The 23,585-nt window shown below is 52.5% G+C and overlaps 2 protein-coding genes across 2 annotated transcripts; both read left to right on the top strand.

Moving 5' to 3' along the window:
- The first annotated feature begins 1,972 nt into the window (after positions 1 to 1,972).
- On the top strand, positions 1,973 to 6,487 carry Crybb3 (crystallin beta B3). The gene is made up of 5 exons (XM_026788966.1): positions 1,973 to 2,047; positions 2,520 to 2,638; positions 3,926 to 4,058; positions 4,754 to 4,896; positions 6,322 to 6,487. The coding sequence occupies exons 1-5, from the start codon at positions 1,973 to 1,975 to the stop codon at positions 6,485 to 6,487; spliced, it is 636 nt and encodes a 211-aa protein (XP_026644767.1).
- Positions 6,488 to 14,090: 7,603 nt separating this feature from the next.
- Positions 14,091 to 22,682, top strand: Crybb2 (crystallin beta B2). The gene is made up of 5 exons (XM_026783301.1): positions 14,091 to 14,144; positions 16,536 to 16,654; positions 19,116 to 19,248; positions 20,189 to 20,331; positions 22,514 to 22,682. The coding sequence occupies exons 1-5, from the start codon at positions 14,091 to 14,093 to the stop codon at positions 22,680 to 22,682; spliced, it is 618 nt and encodes a 205-aa protein (XP_026639102.1).
- Positions 22,683 to 23,585: the final 903 nt, after the last annotated feature.

Raw genomic sequence — 23,585 nt, 5'->3', positions numbered from 1 at the left:
CACTCATACATTAAACATTGTACAATACACACTCATACATTAAACATTGTACAGTACACACTCATACATTAAACATCCTACAATATACACTCATACATTAAAAACCCAAATCAATTTGTAGCTACGACTGTGAGTACTCAGGGACTCACCCCAGTCATGGAATCCACAAAGTTTAGAGTTCAAAGGTCACTGATAGCAATCAGATCTGAGGCTGACTCGAGGATTTTAGCCTACAGAAAACAGCTCTGTGACCCTATGTAGCTGGCATGGCCTCTCTGAGCCCAGTTTCTTCATCATCTTTAATATGTCAATCAAAATTCCCCCTCAAAGATGTGGGGAAACATCATCATACCGAAAGCGCCTTGCACACAGCTGGAGCTGTGGTTCATTCGTACATGCTACTCTCACGAGGAACATGTCTGCCCTGACATCACAGCCTTGGAAACGGCTTCATGGGTTTACAGTGGATTTGGAAAAGCAGTTGTGGTGATCTGAATTCAGTCCCCTTGCCCAGCACATGGATCCAGGGATCCCCCGCTTCAAGACCTGGAGCCTGTCTGGGAATGTTGAGAACTCTAGTAGGAAAGAGGCATCAAGAAGCCAAAGGAGAATCGAGGCTCACTAGAGGGACTTGTGCTCCATGCACCCTTTCTAGCCTGCAAAGCCTTCCACAAAGTCAGCAAAGACCGTGGGTCCCCAGGAAGTCATCAGAGTTGCGTCAGATGTGAGACTGGCCTTGGGGGCCTCCCCAGGCTTACTATTAGGGTGAAATGGCCCGGACAGGATCGGGTGGACAGGACGCTATCTCAGCAGGCCATGATGTGCTGGGCCAACAGAATACACCCATAAATAGGCCAGCCTTGGAGGCAGGCCAGTCTGGGGACAGCTGGTCCTGGAGGCAGGTTTGTTCCGGACTGGGTGAGGCTGGGGGATGTGCAGCATCGTGCAGGGTGTAACCTCGGGTCTCTATGAGTGCGCGTGGCTGGTGCTTGACTCATCTGAGGGTGGGGCTGACCTCCAGGACCCACGACTGACTCTAAGCCTGGTTACAGATGGAGCTGGGGACCTGTAGTGTCTGTGTGTCTGAGCATGAGGTTAGATCCCAGCTGTGTGTGGGGGCTCAGAACCAGGCTGCCAAGGACTGGGTAGCTCCAAGAAAGGGAAGGTATAGTGGGGCATTCCCACAAGGTGGGCTGAGCCCTGTGTCCACTAATGCTAATTAGATGTGGAGCAAAGCTGCTGGGCACGATGGCCCTCACGCCACTGTGCCAGGACAGGTCAGAAGGGAGGCAAAGGTGAGGGACAGGAGTATGTGCAGGACAGTATATGTGTGTGTGTGTGTCTGTACACCCATGCTGGTGTCTACAAAACCTGGGTTCCATGTCTCTGCACCCATAAACTAAGAGAGATTGTCAGGGTCCACTATGCAAGTGCCTGGAACACAGCAAGCACTCAATAAGATTGTGGCGTGGGTAGCCAGCTTTATGCCCTAGAATGGTTTCACAGACCTAGCCTGTTTCACAACTGCTTGGTCTGTCTGTCTGTCTGTTTCTCCTGCCTGCTGTGGTCTGCTCTTCACGCTGGCTGTGGTGTCCAGTCTTGGGCAATGAGGCTTCAGAGAGCCCATGGAGATACCAAGCCCTGTGAAGGGGGCATTTGGGGGGGTGCCGATCCAATCCGAGTGCTTTCTTCCTTGTGGCCTCAGTAAAGTGGTCTTGATTTTCTGAGCTCCTGAGACTCCCCAGTCTCACTAATTGGCTCAGATGCATGGCCCAAAGCAGGTACCTAGGGGGTGTTTGCTGAATGGCTGAATGAATGACTGTAGATCTTGATTCGTGGCTATGAGATGTGAGCAGCAAAGGCCTCACTACGGTTTGGTTCCAGCCACATTTATGTGGCTGTTACTGTTACTGCTGCGTGAAGCCTGTGACCCCGTTCCCTTCCAGTGCGAGGCAGAAGCGTTCCTGGAGACATGGCAGAGCCGCACAGTGCACCAGAGCAGGCTGCAGCTGGCAAGAGCCATGGAGGCCTTGGGGGCAGCTACAAGGTACAGGGGTCTTCACAGAACCTCGAGCCCAGGATTGAGGACAGCAGCTGACTCAGTGGAGCACAGGGCCACCAGGAATCAAGGGATGTAGCTTTTCTGTGTGACTTTGTTGGAGTTTCTTGATGTCTCTGGGCGTTGACATCTTTAAAACGGAAGTGATGTCCCCAGTCCCAGAATTGTCGTGAGATAATGCAGGTGGCAGAAACATGGGCTGGAAGAAGCATGGGCAGTGTGACATAGCTGACTCTGTCCCTTCCAAAACATGCTGAGGCCTTAGAGGGAACATCTGAGGTGGATGTCTTGGTGATTTTAAACAGGGCCTGTGGCATCGTTGTGATTTCTCACTCTGGCCTCCAGGGGGCGATGCAGACCTGTGTGACTCACCTGAGGAAAGCAGGTGGGGCCTCCCTGCTGTTCTAAGGGCGCTCAAGGCCCTTGGAGCCCACCAGGGCTTTCGTCTTTGTTCTTCCAGGTGACTGTGTACGAGTTGGAGAACTTCCAGGGCAAGCGATGTGAGCTCTCGGCCGAGTGTCCCAACCTCACTGACAGCCTGCTGGAGAAGGTGGGCTCCATCCAAGTGGAGTCTGGACCGTGAGTACCTGGGCAGTGCCCACTGCCCCAACCTTCTGCAACTGGAGGCCTCAGATCTGCCCTGGGCCCTTGTGCAGCTCCCCCTCCTTCTTTGCCTCCGTTTCCCCATCCATAAAATGACAGACTCGGGGCTTTAGATTCCAGTGGTGGATGGCAGGAACAGGAAGGAGGCCAGCGGGGGCCATATTCCAAGGTGAAACACCAAGTGAACACCAACTGTTTGCAGAGCTCACAGACATCCCCCTTCCTCTGCCTCCTGAGTACGGGGATTAAAGGCGTGCGCTGCCATGGCCTCATGAAAGTTCTTTAAAAACTAAAAAACAATAAAGTAATGTAAGAAGAAATGATACCATTAAATAGCCTTGGGAACTAAAGTAATGTAAGAAGAAATGATACCATTAAATAGCCTTGGGAACTAAGACCCTGTGAAGTTTCCTATGAGTTATATCATGAATCCTCATCCTATGAGAGCCACACCCCTTTCTGTAACTGGCATCACAGAGGAAACCGAGGCCAGAAAACCAGGTGTCTGGAGCCCGTCCCCAAGGCAAGCCGGCCCCGCCGCACTCACTGAGTTCTGGCCCGCAGGTTGAGTCCAGTGTTAAGACTGTTTGTGATCTCAGGCAACACGTCTGCGGCTGTGTCTCCTCATCTGAGGACAGACAGAGACGTGGACACAGACAGTACATACAAAGAGAGAAGTGAGGGGCAGGGAGAAGGAAGGAAAGAGGAGGGTGACAGGGTGAAGGGAAGGAGGAAGCATGACAGCAGGACTAACCCACAAATGTATTTTTAAAATTCTGTAAAAATATATATATATATATGTGTGTGTGTGTGTGTGTGTGTGTGTGTGTGTGTGTTTTGCCTGCATGTCTCTGTACATGTACATGCAGTACTTCTGGTAGCCAGAAGAGGTCACTGGATCTCCAGAACCGGAGTTCAGAGGTTTCTGTGCAGCCCAGTGGGTGCTGGGAGTTGAACCCACATCCTCTGTAACAGCAGCCAGTGCTCTTGACAGTCCCTCAGTAATGGAACTCTTGCTCAACCTATGGCAGGCAGGAACTGTTGGGGGCTTTACCAAGCCCCAGGCCCCCAACTTAGCTGCACACAAGTCTCAGGATGTCCCAGGATAGGTTTTGGCCCAGGGCATCAGTCCCAAGCAAGTTCCTGCAGGCACAAGGGTCTGTACTCGGTTAGGGGTGGAATGTCTCTCCTTCCTGTTCTTTTCCCTGCATGTGGGTCCCTGCTCAGGCACACCAGCAGTGACCCTGTCCCTTCCTCCCTCAGGTGGTTGGCGTTCGAGCGCAGGGCCTTCCGTGGGGAACAGTTTGTTCTGGAGAAGGGGGACTACCCACGCTGGGATGCCTGGTCCAGCAGCCGACGTAATGACATTCTCCTGTCCCTCCGGCCTTTGCACATTGTGAGTCAGGACTGTTGCTGTCCAAATGTGTGTCTGTGTGTGTGCATGTGCACCTTGCTCTGGCCAGTTTGGCCATTGCGATCCTTCCTGGACAGGCATCAGGTTTTTTACCTCAACAATGGTGTGCAGTGAGAAGAAGCTGGCTCCTGAGTGGGCACGGGGGCAGAACACTTGAGTCTTTGTCTTGAACTGGCAGACTTGCCTGTCAACCCCTTCATAGTAATCCAATTAACCTGAGAACTCTCACAGTTCAAGCTCAGATCCACGCTGTTCAAAGAAACACAAACCTCAGCAACCCAGAAGATCACTTCAAGGCAGTTTACACTCATCCCTGCTGCTTCCAGAGGGGACCATGGTCCACAAGGACGCTAAATCACTGAAATGCCACCACCCCCGTTAATACAGAAGCCACCCAGTGTTCCTCAGTGTCTGAGCAGAGTTCCTTTTACATAACCGAGGGGAAACTGGAAAGAAACGCTAGAGTCAGCCTAAGAGAGGGGAAGCTGGGGCATGAGTCTTGGGGTCCCCTCTGAGCCTCAGTTTCCCTTTCTCGTGGCAATGACTGGTGGGAGGAGATCTGTCCAGCCCTCTTCCCTGTCTTGCTCAGTTCTGGGGTGTCTCTTGAAGAGGGGTGGGGTGAGTCAATCTTTCTGTTCTGGGTGTGGGGCCCACTCACCCTTAAGCTTTGCCCCCAGGATGGCCCAGACCACAAGCTGCACCTGTTTGAGAACCCAGCCTTCAGTGGGCGCAAGATGGAGATCATGGATGACGATGTGCCCAGCCTGTGGGCCCATGGCTTCCAGGACCGTGTGGCCAGCATCCGAGTCATCAACGGGACGTAAGGGAGCCCCCCAGCTTTAGCACCAGATTTTCGACAGCTGCCAGCCCCACACATGAGAGACTCAGCCATGCTCTGAACCCATTCTCACTCAAAGCCCATAGGGTAGGGCCCAGTCCATGACCCTAGCACTCAGGAGTTAAGGCAGGAAGAGCAAGAGTTTGAAGGTGGCTTAGGCTCCAGAATCAGGTCCTGCCTCAAAAAAATCCAAGAACTGCGGCACCAGCAGTGGTGGGGCTACTTCCAATCCCAGCACTCGGGAGGCAGAGGCAGGTGGATCTCTGAGTTCAAGGCCAGCCTGGTCCACAGAGCAAGTTCCAGGACAGCCAGGGCTACACAGAGAAATCCTGTCTTAAAGGAAATATGTTCAGAACAACACTATGCACATACTAAACCCTCCTTCCCTCCTTCCCTCCCTCCCTCCCTCCCTCCTTTTCTCCTTCCCTCCTCCTCCTTATTCTCTTTGCCCCCTGTCCCCCTACTCTCTTAACCCCGTCTCTCCGTAATTTCCTTCCCCCCGCCCATTGGGAATGCTCCAGCACCCTGCTTCTGCCCTGTTACAGTTTCTAGGCAGCCTAGACCCCCTAGACAGTTTTGCTCTATTTCAGTGAATCACAAGGTCTCTACCCAGGTCTTTATGGCTGTCCTAACTCAAACTGATTGATTCTCAGGGTGATATTTTCTTTTTCTATTTATTTATTCTTATTTTATATACATTTGTGTTTTGCCTGCATACATGTCTGTGGGAGGGTGTCAGATCTTGGAGTTACAGACAGTTGTTAGCTACCATGTGGATGATGGGACTTGGACCTGGGTCCTCTGGAAGAGCAGTCAGTGCTCTTGACAGCTGAGCCATCTCTCCAGCCCCTCAGAGTGACCTTCATCTCATGTTCTCTGTAACTGTCAGGAACTTGAGTGAGTGTAGCTCTGAGCAGGCTTGCTATCTCTGCTGATGTGATTTTGGGGTCACAGAAACCTCAGGGCCACTTTGCCTTCCTTCTCCATTGTGGGTTTGAACCTGGGATGGCGCCTAGCAAGATGGCCGTGAGAACGCCCTCTAGCTGCTTCCTGAGCAGCCAGGGATAGGGGTCCCACGGTCAGTTAGAGCTGGGTAACTCTTCTCAGGTCTGCCAGTCTGATGATGAGTGTGATGGGAACTCTGGGGAAGGCGTTTCTGTGAGTCCCCGGGGTGTGTGTGAGGCAGGATCAGCTAAGGAAGAGCACTCCAGTCAGAAGGAACGGCAGGCGGGGAGGCTTGGATTCAGCCTGACCTGGGATAACAGAACGGTGCTGAGATGACATAGCGGAGTGTTGAAAAAAGTAGATAGAGTCTCACGGGCGCTGGGAGCCAAGGAGGAGCCAAGGCAGGTGCCTGGCCAGAGGAGGGCGACAGGGGGACCGCGACTCACCTGTTATTCTCTGCAGGTGGGTGGGCTACGAGTTCCCTGGCTACCGCGGACGCCAGTACGTGTTAGAGCGCGGCGAGTTCCGCCACTGGAATGAGTGGGATGCCAACCAGCCGCAGCTGCAGTCGGTGCGCCGCATCCGCGACCAGAAATGGCACAAGCGTGGCTGCTTCCTGAGCAGCTGAGGATGCGGATCCCAGTGCCCAACGCCTGTGTCCCTCCCGATCCTGCTCAATAAAGCCCACCAGCCACGCCGCTCTGTCTGTGTCACTTCCTGTGGCGGGGCTGTGGAGGCTGGGCTGGAGGGGAAGAGTGGTGTGCCTCAGTCTTACCAGCTGAGATCATGCCCCCTCTGCCACAGGCTTGCTTTCACCACCAGTGCCTACATCTGAGTAACTGTCCATCTGTCCATCCATCCATTCACCATCCACCCACCCTCCCATCCACCCACCCATCCACTCAGCTAGCCAGCCAGCCACCCATGCATTCACCCACATACCTATCCATCTATCCTCCCGTCTATGTGTTCATCAATCTACCTACCCACACATCTATTCATTCATCTGCCCTCCTACCCATTCTCCTATCCATCTGCCCACCCTTCATATATCGTCATCTACCCATCTTTCCACCCTTCTTCCCTTCCATATTCTCTTCTTTCCATCAATTCATACATCCTTGAGACCACCCACCCATCCATCCACCCATCCACCCCACCCATCACTCCATCCATCCATCCATCCATCCATCCACCCACCCATCCATCCCATCCATCTATCCGTCCGTCCATCCATCCATCCATCCATCCATCCATCCATCCATCTGTCCATTAGCTAGTTATCCCCTTCCATCTGTCAGCTCATCTGCCTTTCCATCCATCCTTCCTTCTTTTCTCCCACACTTCCTGTGTCATTTCTCTGTCCTCCTATCAGTCAATCCCATTGCCCTTCATTCTGCGGGAAGCAAGCCACGTGAGTACAGGGCTGCCCTGGCTGAAGCCATTCTCATTTGCAGAGAAACAGAGGTTCAGAGAGCTGGTGTGCACTCTCCTGAGAAGCACAGCTTTCAAGGGAAGGACCAGGGCTCCTCAGCTACCGTAATGCCCACTGTCCCCACACAAGGGCTGCCAGTGCTGGGTTGACCATCGCTGACCTGAGGCAGCCATGCCTGCCTTGCCTATTCAGTGAGCATTTCCTGCGCTCCAGGGCTGGAGCCCAGAGCTCTCTGCAATGTGGCAACTGGCTCTGGGGTCTCCTATTGACTACAATAAACCTCACCAGAGCTGACTCTTGAACAGCTCCAGGTCCCCAGCCCTCGGGTAGAACCTCCTTACCACTTTGGCAAATCCTGGCACCCAGGCAGTTTCTTTCAGGGTGTTTAAAGAAGTGCTTCTGTCTAGGGTAGCCACACAATTAAAGAAAACTTAGCCATGTCCTTCCTTTGTCCCTCCCCTAACCACACTGATTGATGCTTGCTGGTTTGCTCTCCACCTGCAGAGGACAGAATACATTCAGTCCGAGTGCTGAGCCTGTTGAAAATAGAAGCCTAGGCCTGCCTGTCTCTCCACCCTGCCCCAGCTCTCACAAAGCCCTCAGCTATGGCAACATTGTATCACACCATTCTTTATGCTATAGTTAAAGGAAGGCCTTCTTACTGATTTAATTTGCAAATTTGTATGCAGGTGTGGGTTATAGTTGACTTTATTTCAAGAGACCAAGGGGTGTCACAAATGACAGTTATGGGCAACTGTTGATAGATTTGACAATTTCTCCAATTGGATAGGCTGAGAGGCACATTGACTCCTGACTGCTTTGCATCTAAGGACTACATTGTGATGGTTCAAAAGGGACCCCAGAACCTGCTGTCTGCATGGCCGTGGGCGTTGGTCAAGCTGGTTGTAATGACAGGTGTCCTTGTGTCCTGGCCAGCATGAGCTGGGCTGCACGTGGTGTTCAAGGTGGATAAAGACTGTCGTGTCACCCCGCCACTATCTCAGAACCACAAGGGAAGAGAGCCTTAAAAGGCCTCTGATTATTATTTGGCTAGAAAGAGTCACATGGCCTAATATGCCTGAGAATGATGTCAGGAAGCCCCGATAACAACCTGCTCTCAAATATATTGCACCTGTGTTCCCCAAGTCCCCAATAAATGGTCCAGCTGGAGCTCTGGTCTTGGAACTTCCTTCTGGTAGAGACTTCTCTCTCTTAAAGGCAGTCAACACACGATTTCAGAGGACCCACTATGGGCTGAGCATATCCAGAAGATGTAGCGGTTGAGAAGCAATGGCTCCCTCCCCTGTACCAGGCCCATCGTCCACATAAGGTCACGCCATAGCAAAGGGCTTTGCGAACCTGTGTACTTGTCAGTTGTAAGCTGCACCCAGATGCGGTGTGTGTAAGTTAATCCCCATCGAGTCCCCCGTAGGCTCTGTGAAATAAATGGGTGATGCTGGAGTGAGTGGCTGAATACAGAGACAGGCTCGGACCACTGGACAGCCCTGTCCCACCATGTCCCCTTTGATGACGGGCTAAAAAATGATAGAACATAGAGGGCTCTGCAAACAGTGCTTGATCTGAGTGTAACAGTGGTGGATGCCTTCCAGAAGGGGTGAGGCCACCACAGCTGCCAGGCTGGCTCCTCTGAAGAGGGACTGGCACAGCTCTAAAACAGCCATGCCCTAGGTACCACCCCCCCACACCCCTACCCTCTGAAGAAGAAGGAAACCGTGGCTGCATGGAGGGGAAAGGAGGGCTGTGGAGCTGCCCAAGGTTTCTGAGATGTTTTCCACCCATGATCCCTTTCACCAGAGATGAATGTGGGATGGAGGAGGACAGGTCTAAAGGTGCATAAACAGACAAATATTCCTGATAAGGAATTATAAAGAAATTTAACACAATACTTTCTGTGTGCGTACATTTGAGATTTATTATAGATAAAAGCAGTTTTGCATGCTCATGGGGTGATGTGTTTGTCTATTTTTGTGTTATTTATTTATTTGTTTGTTTTTACATCCCAAAGTTTCCCCTCCTTCCCCTCTTCCCAGTTCCTCTCCTACCTCCTCCCTCGTCTCTCCCCACATCCATTCCTCCTCCACTGTTTCTCTTCAGATACAGGCAGGTTACCCATGGATATCAGCCCTCTATGGGGTATCAGGTTGTGTTTGTCTTTTGTTTTGTTTTCAAGACAGGGTTTCTCTGTGTAGCCTTAGTTGTCCTGGAAGTTACTCTGTAGATCAGACTGGCCTCGAACTCACAGAGATATGCTTGTCTCTGTCTCCCAGTGCTGGGATTAAAGGTGTGCATCACCAGCGCCCTGGCCATGTTTGTCATTTTTACATAGATGTTCTAGTGTTCTCTTCTGCCTCTGTGATAAAGCCCTCAGACATAAGGAAGGGAAACGTCTATTTCATCTTGTCCTTCCAGGCCACAGTCCTTCACTGAGTAAGTTAGGCCAGGAATTCAAAGCAGAACCCACCTGTGGAGGACTGGTGCTTGCTGGCTTGCTCTCCACCCATGGAGGAATGGTTCTTGCTGGCTTGCTCCCCACCCTGGGAGGATTGGCTGGTACTTGCTGGCTTGTTCTCCACCCATGGAGGAATGGTTCTTGCTGGCTTGCTCCCCACCCGTGGAGGGCTGGCTGGTGCTTACTGGCTTGCTCCCCACCCGTGGAGGGCTGGCTGGTGCTTACTGGCTTGCCCTCTGACTTTTTCAGCTGCCTTTCTTACACAGCTCGGGCCTACTTGCCTGGGGCAATACCACCGCAGTGGGCTGCATCCTCCTGCATCGACTAGCAGTCAAGATGGTGCCCCACAGACATGGCAGCAGGCCATCCTGATGGAGGCGGTTCTTCATTTGGAGTTCCCTCTTCTCAGGTGAGGGACACAGTGAAGGCACAGTGTCCTCAGCCTTCCCTAATGCTGCCACTCTTTAATACAGTTCCTCACGTTGTGGTGACCCCCAACCATAAAATTATTTTACTTGCTACATCATAACTGTAATTTTGCTACTGATGAAAATTGTAATGTAAATATTTTTGGAGACAGAGGCTTGCCAAAGGGATCATGACCCACAGGTTGGGAGCCACTGCTCTAGATTGTGTGGAATTGACAATAAAAAGTCACCAGGACAATGGACAACCCACCAGTAGTCATACAATTAAATTAAATTAGCATCAAATGCCACTATTTCCTCAGCTAAGGGTGGTGCTTCCTATATCCCTCCCCTAAGCATGCTGAAACATCCTTATCTTGTGTAGGTAACCACAGCTGCTGTGGGCTCGTGTGTACAGTAGCCATGCCATGTCCACAGCATGGCATTCTGCAGCTCCTCCCTGTCCCCAGTTTCCTGAGTCTTGAGTGGGGGTAAACACAGATGCCCCTTTAGGCTGGAGCCCTCAGTCACTTTTCTTAGCACGCTGACCAGCTATGTATCTCTGCATCGACTTCTGCTCACTACAGAGAGCAGCTCCTTTGAGGTTGAGCACTCAGGTCTGTGGGTATGAATATAAATACCTCAGCAGTTTGACTACGTCCACTTACCAAAACAACAGTAGTACATTCCCCTGTGGGGCCTGTGACCTTCCCAGGCTGACCTCCTTCTGTGGAGCAGACCCTGAACTCAGTTGAGAGCAGGTTATCCCATAACCGGCATGCCCTAGTGTACCCATGGACCCCGACAGATTGTGCTGTGGTGTGAAGGCTCTCCCAGCAAATAAGTTCTGGTCACTTTCCCCTGCAGCATCCTGCTTGGCACCTTTGACACACCAGCAGGGATGGAGTTTTTCAGTGAGCTCCAACTTGGTTTCTCCATTGCAACCAAAACAAACATGCTTTTAAAAACAGAGGCTTAGGTAGCTCCGACTGGCCTCAGACTTGCTCTGTAGCTGAGGATGACCTTGAATTTCTGATCTTCTTGTCTCCATGTTTCCATAACTGGGATTACAGGTGTGTATTTCTGTCGTTGGTGCTACAGATCCAACTCAGGGTTCAAGTGTATGTAGGCAAGTGTGGGTCCCCAAGCCCCACTGGCCTTTTGTGCACCTGTGGTCCCAGGATGCGGAGGAGCTGAGATCAGAGTCTTGGACAACAGAGAAGATGTCAGCTATGACCCTAGAGACGGTTTCAGAGGACAGAAACAAAGGCTAGCTTAATGGGGATAGGGGAGGGAAGAGGCCAAGGAGGAAGCGCTGCAGTGGGGACAGGGACTCTCCAAGCCCTCAGTCAGATTAGCAGACTGCCATCCACATGATTTCTGAGAAGCCCTTTCCCTGGGGAGGAACAGAATCTTGACTGACTTCATCATGATTTGGCCTTTGTTTCTGTAGAGTTGAGTAGGCCCAAGCCTGATTTGGGTAGAGAGCAGCCCCACTCCTGCCGTGCTCTCTGAGAGATGTTTGGGGTGTGGGCAAGGCTCTATCACCCCTCATCTGACTTGGGAACCCACAGGCAACTCTGTCAACTGAACCCTATTCCATAACCAGCCACATGTAAATGATTCCCATTGGCTACACCCTTTTGCATGCTGATTGCCTGGTGCTTTTAAGTTGTCTACTTTGAAATGCTTAGTCTGTGTCAGGCTCCAGGCTTTGAAGATGCCAGAGACAGCATGATGATCTGCGGGTGGGAAATGCACGAGCAACAGAGTGTTGGCACAAGTGAGAAACAGCATGGGTAAGGGACTTGAGACGCACAAGTGTGTGTATGTGATATGCGTGTATGTATATGTGTATTATGTGTGGGTGTGTGTGATGTGCATGTGTGTGTATGTGTACATATATTTGTACTGTGGTGTGTGTGTGTGTATGTGTGTGTGTGGTGTGTGTGTGTGTGTGTGTGTGTGTGTGTGTGTGTGCGCGCGTCTGTGGCTGTTGAGAGGATGGAAAATGGATGAGAGAAGAATCTGCCATCCTGGCCTCAGCACATCTCCTCTCTTACTCGGTCTTGGATATGCACTCTCAAGAACGTGAGCCCAGGGCAGTGATGAGCCAGCAGTGGAGTTCTGTGAGGTTTTTCCCACACTGGGACCCAGTTCTTAGGCACATCCAATTAAGCACGGTAGGTATGGCAGCCAGCATCCCTAGGAAGTTCAGTCTCCAAACCAGCCTCCAGGCTGCCTTGTCCCTGCAGAACAGGAACTCAAGCAGGACCAGATCCTGGAGGCAGGAGCTGATGCAGAGTTGTGGAGGGAGCTGCTTACTGGCTTGTTCCCCATGACTTGCTCAGTCTGTCAGTCTGCTTTCTACAGAACCCAGGACCACCACCCCAGGGATGGCACCACCCATAATGGGCTAGGCCCTCTCCCATATCAATCACTAAGAAAATGTCCTACAGCTGGATCTTATAGAGGCATTTTCTCAATTGAGGTTCCCTCCTTTCAGATGACTCTAACTTGTACCAAGTTGACATAAAACTATCCAGGACAGTGTATGGGTGGGTGGGTGGATTGGCATCGAGTGTGTGGGTGGGTGGATGGATGAAGGCTGGCCTCTTCCTCAAGTCCCTCTTTGCTGGTTTCCCCCAGGATCACTGAGAAGGCCCCTGTCTGCTGTGCCCCAGGGCCTGGTGACTGCAACCCATGAACCTGGCATGGCCCTGTCCTGGCAGCAGGATGGCTGATGCATGCAAAGTGGGCACACACTGGCGCAGCCGAATCTGAAAGCTAATGACATTATTGTGTGGAGACACAATGTCTGTGGGCATTTGCTGACCCGGCTTTGGTGTCGGCTTAGCCTGCATTCTCACCCTGCTTTCCACAGGGATGAACCAGTCACCCATCTTGGCAGCAGCTCCCCTGGGGAAGGTATAAATACCACCTCCCACTGCCTGGGCTTCACGGCACTTGCGGGGGCTGGCGATCTGGTAAGAAGGTCCTGCTGCTTACTCTGCCCTTTGCGCTTCTTTCCCTCTTGTTGGAAATCGTGCAGAGACCAGCACCTGGCCTTGGTTTTCCCTTCTGTTAAGTGGGGAGAGGAGTGGTCTAAACCCCTCTGTCATGGGCTAGGAAACAGCATAGTAGACCAACCTTGTGTACAGCCTTTCTTCTGCTGGAGATTGGGAAGGAAGGCGCGCCTGGCTTATGAACCGGAGGTGGTCCTACCTTGGCCATGTCTAGGTTGCTGAACCAGCTTTCTTGGGTCTAATCATTGTGGCTCAAGCCTCCGGGAAACCTTGTGGGCTGGACCCAGCTGCACCTGCTTCTGGGCACCATGACTTCAGTGTCACTAAATCCCACTGAAAATGACCCTAATTATACCACCCTGGCTGTCCCCTCCTGGGTGCAGAGAACATTCCAGGGCCCTGTCAGATGCACACAGTTGTATGGAGTCTCTCCGTTGTTTGCCTGGTGTAGAGTAGGAAACTGAGGAAACTGAGGCACAGGGAGAGGGTGGGACTTATGGGTGCCGTTCAGCTGCTGGGAGGCAGAGCAAGCACTTGGACTGGCTCAGCTGAGTTCAACACCTAAGGGTAGACAATTTGATGAGCTAGAAGTAGAAGCGGGAGCCTTCCAGCGTGACTCCAGAGAGCAGTTGTCTAGCAATAGGGGAGCAGCCATGGGGGTGGATTCTTCCAAAAGGGGTTCCTTCCACCTGGAGCAGGGCTGGATCATAGTGAAGGGGAGGCCAGAGGCCAGGTAGCTGCTTCTGGAACAATCTGGAACCAGGCAAAAGAAGAGGACTGAGGGCTGTACTGGAGTTGGCCCCATCCTCTGGCAGCTTGATATTGAGGACCAGCAAGGTTCTCATGTGGCCTCCTCATTTCTTCCAGGTCACCTCGACACCAGAGAGTCCACCATGGCCTCAGACCACCAGACACAGGCGGGCAAGCCCCAGCCCCTCAACCCCAAGGTGGGTACCCTGCTGGAGGGAGGGGCAGGCATCCTCCCTGGTGCCCTCTGTACCCTGACCCCCAGGGGACTCAGTCTCTCCCCACGGAACACTCCCTGGGGCTGATTCCCTGTGCCCCTCTGCACCCGAGTGCTCAGTATCAGCTTCAGATTTTAGAGAGTTAACTTTCCCTCCTTATCTGCTGCCCAGCATGCTATTACCCACGAGCAACCCAAGACGGGGCAGAGACTCAATGCCAGTTAGAGAGGATTCCCAGCCCCTCTCCTGCTGTGCAGCCCAGGCCAGTGGCTTGGCACAATGGGAGCGTCTGCTCTACACAGAACAATTGTGCAGGCCCAGAAACCAGGCTCAGCCTCTACCTATGCCCCCACCCCCGCCCGCTGTCTGTGCCTGCTCAGACCACTGCTTCACTTTCTGACTCCCACACTCCTGAGGCGGGGAAAGCTTATTCCAGCCTCTGAGAGCTGGTCACACCCAGTCTGGCCCAGCCCCACCTTCTCGTTCCATCTTCTTGAACTTCACTTTCCCTGAGTGACAGTGGGCAAGCTGTCTTGAGGTGGACTGTCCTCAAGGAGGGAAAAATACTAAACACTTCGTTGGTTAGAGCTAGGGTTCACAGCAACTGGTGTGTCAGCTTGGTGCTTAAGAGGGGGACCTCCCTGGGGGCCAAGTGAAGGAGCAACCACGTGAAAACAGGGGACAGGGAATGGTAAGGGCGCGGGGCAGTGGGGTCAGGATGGGCAAAGGCCTTGAGCTTACCAATGGGTTGGTTGACTTTGAAGAAAAATGACGTGGCTGGGTGCAGTGCTATGATGTGACACACACATATTGTGATGTCACACATGCACTGTGATGTCATAATACACTGCACCATCACATACATATACAGGGATGTCACCCACGTTTTATGATGTCACAGATACATGGAGATATCACATGTATATTGTGAATCACACATGTAATTAAGATCTTCCAACAGTCACAGTAGAAATTGTCAAAAGCAACAGGTGATTAATCTTCATAGTCTCCTTAGTTAAACAGTTCAATCCCACTCTGGCTGTCCTCAGATCCGTGTTTCCTCTGAACAGCACGTGTTAGCACTGACTGCATGTCCCGGGTCATGCAGCTGGTGGCTCTGCACTGGGTAGTGTGTGGCGAAGGGAGCCTGACCCTTCCCCACTGGCCCTTATAGCCTAGGCCAGGTAATAGCCACTGAGCCCCCCTCCCCCGCTGACTTCCATATTCTAGAGTCTTCTCAATGCCCCTGCAGACAGGTTTCTTCCCAGCTCCTCCTTGGACTACACAGAGCAGGGGAACCAAAGCCTGCTGCTGTGCCTGGAGCGGTCAGGGACGGCGAAGGCTGAACTGAGCCCAGGGAATCTGCCATGAGCCCTCTCAGCCACTGCTTCTGCTCCCTTTATCCCGCTAATCCTCAGCCTGGGAAACGGAAGTGCCTTCTCCAGCCAGTGCTGACTCACAGGCCCTGCACCACCCCTCACCCCTCTCCTGTCCACTTCTTCATCCAGAGGTGGCTGCAAGCGTCTGCCTCTGAGGGACAGAGCTGAGTAGCTGGAAAGGGTTCCTGTTCTCAGTACAGTTGTATATGTGGACTCTGTCCATGTTTATCTCATGATTGCGAGGCTTTGAGTGGTCCCTTCACTCTGCAAGTCTCAGGATCCTTGTCTGGATTCCTGCCAGGCCCCTGCCTAGGGCTGACAGGGAAACAGGGTGAGGCGAGGGGGAGGATTTCTAGTAAGAGCCATCTCATATGGGAGGCCATGGGGAGACCTGGAAACCTCCATGGGTAGAGGCTTGGGGAAAGGGCCCAGGAATGTGTGTGGTGTAGGCAGAGGGGCACTCCTGGAAGCTGAGTGGCATCTGGAAAATGGGGTACAGAACCCTAGAACCAGTGCCACAAGCCTCCCTTTTGTCAAGATCCCAGGTTGGTTCTCATGTTCAGTTTGCATACTGCCCACTGCTTTCTGCTGCATCACACAAGTCCGGGCCATGTACCCACCCCTGATCGATAGCAGCTACCCTAGATGATGTGCTGTGGGAAGCTGGGGTATTGCTTAGCGGAAGAGCGGCTGCTGGATGTGTGGAGTGGTCCTGGTTTCATCTCTAGCACTCCACAGACATAAATGAGAGAACACCATGATGTCTCTCATGGCTGAGCGGCCCCTTGTGCCTGCCATTCTGACCGCTTCCTTACCTCTGGTTGGTTCTTCCACCCATCTTATCATCAGGGAGACCGAGGCTCACAGAGCAGTGCCTCCAGGCTCCACTTATGCTCTGTGCCTGTTCTGAGTCAGGGGGCGGAGGCCTGCAGTCCCAGGGCTCTCCGAGCTGGCTGCTCATCTCTTGTTCTTCCCACTTTCCCGTTCCTTCCAGATCATCATCTTCGAACAGGAGAACTTCCAGGGTCACTCCCACGAGCTCAGCGGACCCTGCCCCAACCTCAAGGAGACCGGCATGGAGAAGGCAGGGTCCATCCTGGTGCAGGCTGGACCGTGAGTATCCGGGTGCTCTTACCTAGCCCAGGACTGCTAGCCTGGTAATTGGGATGTTGAATTGGGGGTGTCTGATATTCCTATGCTCCTAGATTGTGTATGATGGGGGCAAGACTTAGGGTTTGGCGTCCGAGAGAGAGTTTGTGCTTAGGAGGCTGGGTTCAAACCCCCACTAGGAAACTTCTAGGCTGTGATGTGTCTGACCGTGGACTTCCCTCTCTGGTACTCAGTCTCCTTTGTGTAGTGGACACCTTTGCCCTGTCTCTGCTCAAGAGAAAGGGGATGTAATTATGGGGACTCCTCTCCCCTCACTATCCAGCGAGGTGCACGAGGGCCGTGTGTCTCTCCTCTCCTCAGCCCTCCTTTGTAAATGTCTTGTGAGTTCTCGGGGTACAGGAGTCCTGTACCAGCCAGGTGTTGAGTGTGATGTCTGAGTCTAATGGCCCTGTATAGGCAGAATTATTAGCACGCACAGGGAGCCGGGCTCTGCCTCTCTGGAACACGGGCCTCCACCATTTCGAGCATGTCTGACCTCATCCCCTTTTGCCATTTTGATGGAAGAATTTCCCAAACATATTTTTAAAATTGAAAGTAAGTTTTAGCGTGTTTGGTTACTTGTGTGTGTTGAGGGGGGTAATGACTGAGGGTGGAACCCAGGGCTTCACCTATGCAAGGCAGCCCCACCACCGAGTTATTCCTTCTCTATAAAACTGTTTTATATACAATATGTCTTGATTTTTAAAACTATTTTAAAATTGTTTTCTGGGTTTGTTTTGTTTTGTTTTTTGAGGGTCTCATTACTTAGTTCAGGTGGGTTTTGAAGTCCCTGGTGATAGAATTCTGGGAAGAAAAATAATTCTTGCTTAAAATCTGTACCCAATATTAGGAAGGAATAACTCAGCAAAGAGTTGTGTCCCCCCCCCCCCACTCCCAATTTTGACTTCAGCTTACCCATCAGAAATATCCATCATTAAGATTTTGGTATAAATGTAGATTTTTTTTCTTGTGCATGTATTTGTGAGTTTTTTGAAAAATAATACATTGGGGTGGTGGTAATCGTGCGGTGTCTGTGGATCGCACAGAGGCAGCAGTGCCTCCCTGTCGGAAGTCACCCTTCATGGTGGCAGAACAGTCCGAGGTCCCTATGCATCAAACCACGAGAGATTTTAAGGTACTTACTCGGGCTCCACCGCAGACTCCTGGGCTTAGGGCTCAGGAAGCCACCTCAAACCAAATCCTGGTTGTATTTATGTCCAGCTGAGTTTGTGAACCCAAACTGTCTGTCGTTGTGTATGGTGGCTTTGTACGTGTTCCCTAATTTATCCACCCTCCAGGCTGTTGGGTGTTGTAAGACCGCCATGATGAATAGCTTTGTTCAGCGTGCCTGAGCTCTAACTGCTGTTCTTAAGAACACAGTACCTAAAACCGCTCACAGGACCTGCTGCTGTAAGTCACCCTTTAAGTGCATGAGACAGAGACAGTTGCCTCCCTCACCGAGGACTTAGATCTGAACAGCCACCACCGCCACACAGGAGGAGAGTGTCTTTCTACCATGGGACCACACTCGAGGTCCCCCCTTTCTCTTCCCTATTTATCCTGTGGGCCTTGCCCTCCCAAGAGAGCGCTGTGGATTACAGGGAACCCTGTCACATCCACAGGTGTCAGGCAACCAAGAGTGTCTGGGGAGGGGAACCCCATCTGCTCCAAGCAAGCGTGCGCTCACAGTCTTCTGTTCCCTGAAGTGGGGTACAGTAGTCCTTGCACAGTGCCTCAAGGCATCTGGTGTCCCAGGTCCCCTGAAGGTGATTTAGGGTACACTGGAGGCTGTGGCCATTGAAGAGATGCAACTCGAGCCTCTTTAGATTGTAGTCCAGGTTTTCACCAGCACAGAGCGGTCACTGGACATCTCTGTACCATGAATCTAGAAGTTAGAACCCTGTGTAAAGCCAAGTAGAGAGACAGCGGGAAGAATTGAGTCTGGAACCTGCTGTGGAAGAAGCTGTGACCTGCATGACCTTGAGTCCCAGAGCTGTGCTCAGTGGCCAGCTGATGGTGCTCTCCCCTCTCCACGCCTGGCTGAGGTCACCCTGTCTACTTGTAGTCTCTAGGCTGAGGCATGCACACTGTGGACACCGGCCAGCAGCACTAGATAGATAGGATCGTGGGGCTCTTGTTCTACACTCAAAACTGGTTATTACTTTCCCAGCATCCTCTTGGCCTTAGGGTACTGGGTGTATGCACTGTGATCTGTGGCCAAGCTGTCCTTCAGACTGGTCACTTAGTTCTCCCATGTGCTGCAGGAGGTCAAGGGCAGTGGGGCCTGGGTTCTGGATAACCGAGGTCCTCTTGTGCTTAGCCTCTCTGTATTTGTGTTTAGGTGGGACCAGTGCAGAGGGGCTGAGTGCCAGGGCCCTGCTGGCCATGGAATGCCCAGTGAAAGACCCTTTTTTGTGTCTTGCAGTTGGGTGGGCTATGAGCAGGCCAATTGCAAGGGCGAGCAGTTTGTGTTTGAAAAGGGCGAATACCCACGCTGGGACTCTTGGACTAGCAGCCGGAGGACAGACTCCCTGAGCTCTCTGAGGCCCATCAAAGTGGTAAGCCCTTCCTGCCTTCTCTTACACCTGCATTGGAGCCGGAGGAGCGGAGTTCGGGAGACTCTCTGCCCACACTGTGCTCTGGTCAAGGACCTCCTTTGTGGGGTGTGGTCAAAGGCATTTGGCCTCCTTGAGCCTCTGTTTGATCACCTGCGATTAGAACTTCAGTTCTTGCTACCAGAGACTCCCTCATTCCTAGCACAGTTCCAGGGGCTGCCATTCCCAGGACAACTCCTGTGGGTGTGTCCCTTAGGGCCAGGCTCAGTTAGCAATCATGAGTATTAAAGAAATCCTGGGGTTTGGGGGAAGGGGAAGATACTTCAGTTAATGTGAGCTTCTAATCTATTTCTGACCCTGATTCTTACTAGCATGTGAACTTTTGGGTAGCAAAAGGACTCAGCAATGCTCACTTATGTACCCAAACCTTCCAAAGCCAGATTTGTACCTCCTGGAGCTCTGTAGAAGATTGGATCTCCCCAAGACCTGAGCTCTTATGTTGACTCTGCTCCTCTTAGCTGAGTGACTTTGGGAGAGTCACTTGACCTCTCTGAGCCTCAGTTTTCTTGTGTGTCATATGGTATAACAGCTGTGGAGAGGATGAGGTAATAATTGAGAAAAACTTCACTGGGACAATAGATCTGGAGATGGTGGGAAACCCTGCACCTGCTGGGGACACCGGAAGCCTGCATGCTGCATGCTGTCTGTGTGCAGGCAGGTGCTATTGTTTATAAAACAGAAAGTGAAGGTGGAGGGAGGGGACCTGGAATCTCAGGACCAAAATGCTTCCTGAGTGCAAGATCTGAGATTTCTTGTCCCATGCCAGTCATTCCATAGGCATCCAGTCACCAGGCAGGGTGCTCGTCCCACCTCCCACCATGAGGTGGGTGATTGGCAGAGGTGGGTGAAGGGGGGTAGGCTTCATTCACCCCTCCATTCACAGGATAGCCAAGAGCACAAGATCATCCTGTATGAGAACCCCAACTTTACCGGTAAGAAGATGGAGATTGTAGATGACGATGTGCCCAGCTTCCACGCCCATGGGTACCAGGAGAAGGTGTCTTCTGTGCGGGTGCAGAGCGGCACGTGAGTGTGACCCCAGACTTAGCCTCTGGGACCCCGAGTCCTCTTCTGCCCTGAGCTCACTGGGTTTGGGGAGAGTCATTGCTTTGTCTTGCACCCACCCTCAGATCCTGGGTGGGAATCACCAGCCTGTGCTGGGCTGTGCTCCCATCCCAAACCCCAGCGTCTACCGGGGCAGGTGGAAGCAGCAGGTGCCATGAATGGAAAGATCTTAGCTCAGAGGGAAGAAGTTGGAGCTTCTGCCCCTGCAGACCCCTGAGCCTGTGAACAGACTCAAGGAGGAATTCCACTTTGACACATGACCTTGGCTGTGGAAATCTCACTGTGAGCGGATCCTCAGGCAATGTGTGCTGGGTGACGCATACAGTCATCATCCTATACCCACAGCTCTGCTGCTGAGCTTTAACCAGCCATGGATGAAACATTCTGGAGGAAACACACACATGCACATCCACACGAACCCACATACACACGTGGACCCAAACTAAACACAGATGAGTTTTTCTGTTGCTGCCCTCAACAACACAGTGTAATGGCTGTTTTCATAACACTGTGAGGACCGTAGGGCAGGGATAAGAAGTCACCTAGAGGGTGGTGCGGTTAAGATCACTTTCTGCATAAGCATGAGGACTTGAGTTCAAATCCTCAACAACTGTGTAAAAGGCCAAGTGTGGCCCACATCATACCTGTCATCCCAAAGCTGTGGGAGGTGGAGACAGGAGGATGGCTGAGGCTTGCTGGATGCCAGCTTGGCTCCAGGTTCAGTGAGAGACCCTGTATCAAGGGAACAAGGAGGACAGTGACAGAGCCGGTCACCCAGTGTCCTTCTGTGGCTTCTGAGAGCCTCATCTGTACATGGGTGAATACCCCCCCCCCCCACACACGAGAGTCTGTCAGTGTTGGATCCGTACCTTAGGTCATGCTCACAGACACCAAAGACCAATACACACGCCTGGGAGTGGAGTTATTTGTGGTAGAAACAAGCATTGTACTAAGAAAGAGCAGAGCACTCTAAAAATGGGAGTGGGCAGGGTGGGATGGGGGGTCTGGTTCTTCCTGAGTCACCCCACATTCCAGTGCCAGGCATCTCTCCTCAGGCTCTGCCCCATGCAGCCTAAGCTCTCAGGGGTCACCAGCCTGCCTCAGTGCTTCTCTCCTAGCGTCCTGCCTTGTGCTTTCCCGGCCCACCCCTGACCACTCCGCCACTGCTGCTGAGTGCTGTGGTCCCAGAAGCCTTTGCGAGAGAATCAGGGTGATGATCAGTCTGTCTGGATTCAGGTCCCTAGCAAGTGGCAGTTCGCAGTCAGCCCTCTTGACTGTTCACACCACAGAAACTGGTGGATGCTTTAAATCATGGTGTTGGTTCCCCAACAAAGCGAGCTTGACCGTGTGCCCTGGTTTCCTAGGGTTTGTCAAGCCCCACCAATATAAACCACTGTGTACAGCCGGCATCTGTCCTTGGCTGATTTAATTTGCTCACCACTGCCAAGTGTCATGCACTGTGCCAGGTACTCCAGATTTGAAGGCAGATGGGGTCCTCCAGAGGTACAACTGTCAATCATCTAAAGTCCACACAAATCTAAGGGGCTTCTGTGAGGCTCCTGGGCTGATATCTGAAGACAAGAGTAGGACTTGCGGGGCAGCGAGGGCCCGAAGGGCATCCAAAGAAAGCTGCGTGAGGCGGCCCTGCGGTGAGAGGGAGAGGAGGCCCTCAAGGGCGTTCTTGCTCTCTGAGGTTGATGCAGAGGATGGAACACAGGGATGCTGGGCAGGGACGGAGGGAAGAGTCCTCTGGGCAAGTCCCTCAGCTTGGGCTGGGGAAGATTTGTCATTTTCATCGAGTGCTCTGGAGTTAGTGACACGCTGCCTGGAGAAGGCTCTAAAGGTGGGTGGGTGATGGAGTTCCATCCTCTCTCCCTTTCCTCAGGCCTTGCTGTTAGGCACTGGGTCAAGATGGGAGTGTCCCGAGGAGATGCAGGGGCCCGTATGATTCTAAGATTTTGTGGAATTTGAGGTTTGTGTTAGGAGGTAATGAGCTCCCTATCAGGAGAAGGAAGTAAGCGCAGGTTCAGGGTCAGAGGGTGGGGCGGAGAGTGGCATCCCAGCCTTTCCTCCTCCTCCTGGTGTCAGGATGCCCCCACCTGTGTCTCCTTTCAGCTCACATGCCCCACACCTCTGCCTGCAGGTGGGTTGGGTACCAGTACCCTGGCTACCGTGGGCTGCAGTACCTCCTGGAGAAGGGGGATTACAAGGACAACAGCGACTTCGGGGCCCCTCACCCCCAGGTTCAGTCTGTGCGTCGCATCCGTGACATGCAGTGGCACCAGAGAGGCACCTTCCACCCCTCCAGCTAGAGCCCCAACCTCCCCCTCCCCAGGGGCCAGGCCCACCACCCCGGGGCCTCCTGATACCAGAGTGAATAAAGTGTGGCTTGCAACATGTCTGCTGTGGGTCTTTTATTGATGATGTACCTGGGGCACACGTGTGCATACGGAGGGGAGGGAGAGGGGCAGATAGCAGGCATCTGGGCTGAGGTTTGTGATAAGCCTCCATTGAATCTTACATCTCTGCCATTCATTCCACAGCTGTGTGACCTAGAACACACTGGCAACCTCTCTGAGCCTCTGACTATCTGGTTTACCACTCCACTGCCAAGTCCAGTGTGGCCTTGTATGGTACTCTCCAGGGTGGGTGACGGTGCCTGGTCCACTTTCTGTCACCCTCACTGTCTGTCATCACTACAGACCAGGGCACTGGCTTTTGTATCTGCCATGGATCTAAGGCCCTGCCGTGTCCACCACATCTGGGGAGAAGCTCAGCCACATGTCTGCGCGTGCTCAGGTTCCCTGCTCCTCACTCTGTCCTTGGGTTGGTTTGGTCTCTTGTGTGGCCATCCTAGAGCCCAGCTAGGAGGTCACATCACAGGAGGAGGGAGGCTGTGAAGGCCTCACTCACAGGCTCTATCCCAGGAGACCTCTAAGAATTGCGCTGTTCCCATGAGGGATGAGCAGGGAAGGAGAAAACAGGTGCGTGAGGGTAGTGTCTCCTTCTCAAGGTGGATGCTGGGTCTCTCTTCACCTCTTCTGGTAGCTCTGAGTATCATTTTAAAACATGGCGAGCTCAAATCTCAAGCCGCCCCCGTCCCATGGTTTTCATAGTCCTTAAGTGTTCTTCCCAACCCCAGGACACAGAGCCAGGCTCCAGTGCCCATGAGTGTTTGAGACCTTTGCTCTCGGTGCTCACGTTCTTACTATTTC

This window comes from Microtus ochrogaster, chromosome 2 (assembly GCF_000317375.1).
Source record: "Microtus ochrogaster isolate Prairie Vole_2 chromosome 2, MicOch1.0, whole genome shotgun sequence".
Taxonomy (NCBI): Eukaryota; Metazoa; Chordata; class Mammalia; order Rodentia; family Cricetidae; genus Microtus; species Microtus ochrogaster.
This window is presented reverse-complemented; position numbering and strand designations above follow the sequence as displayed.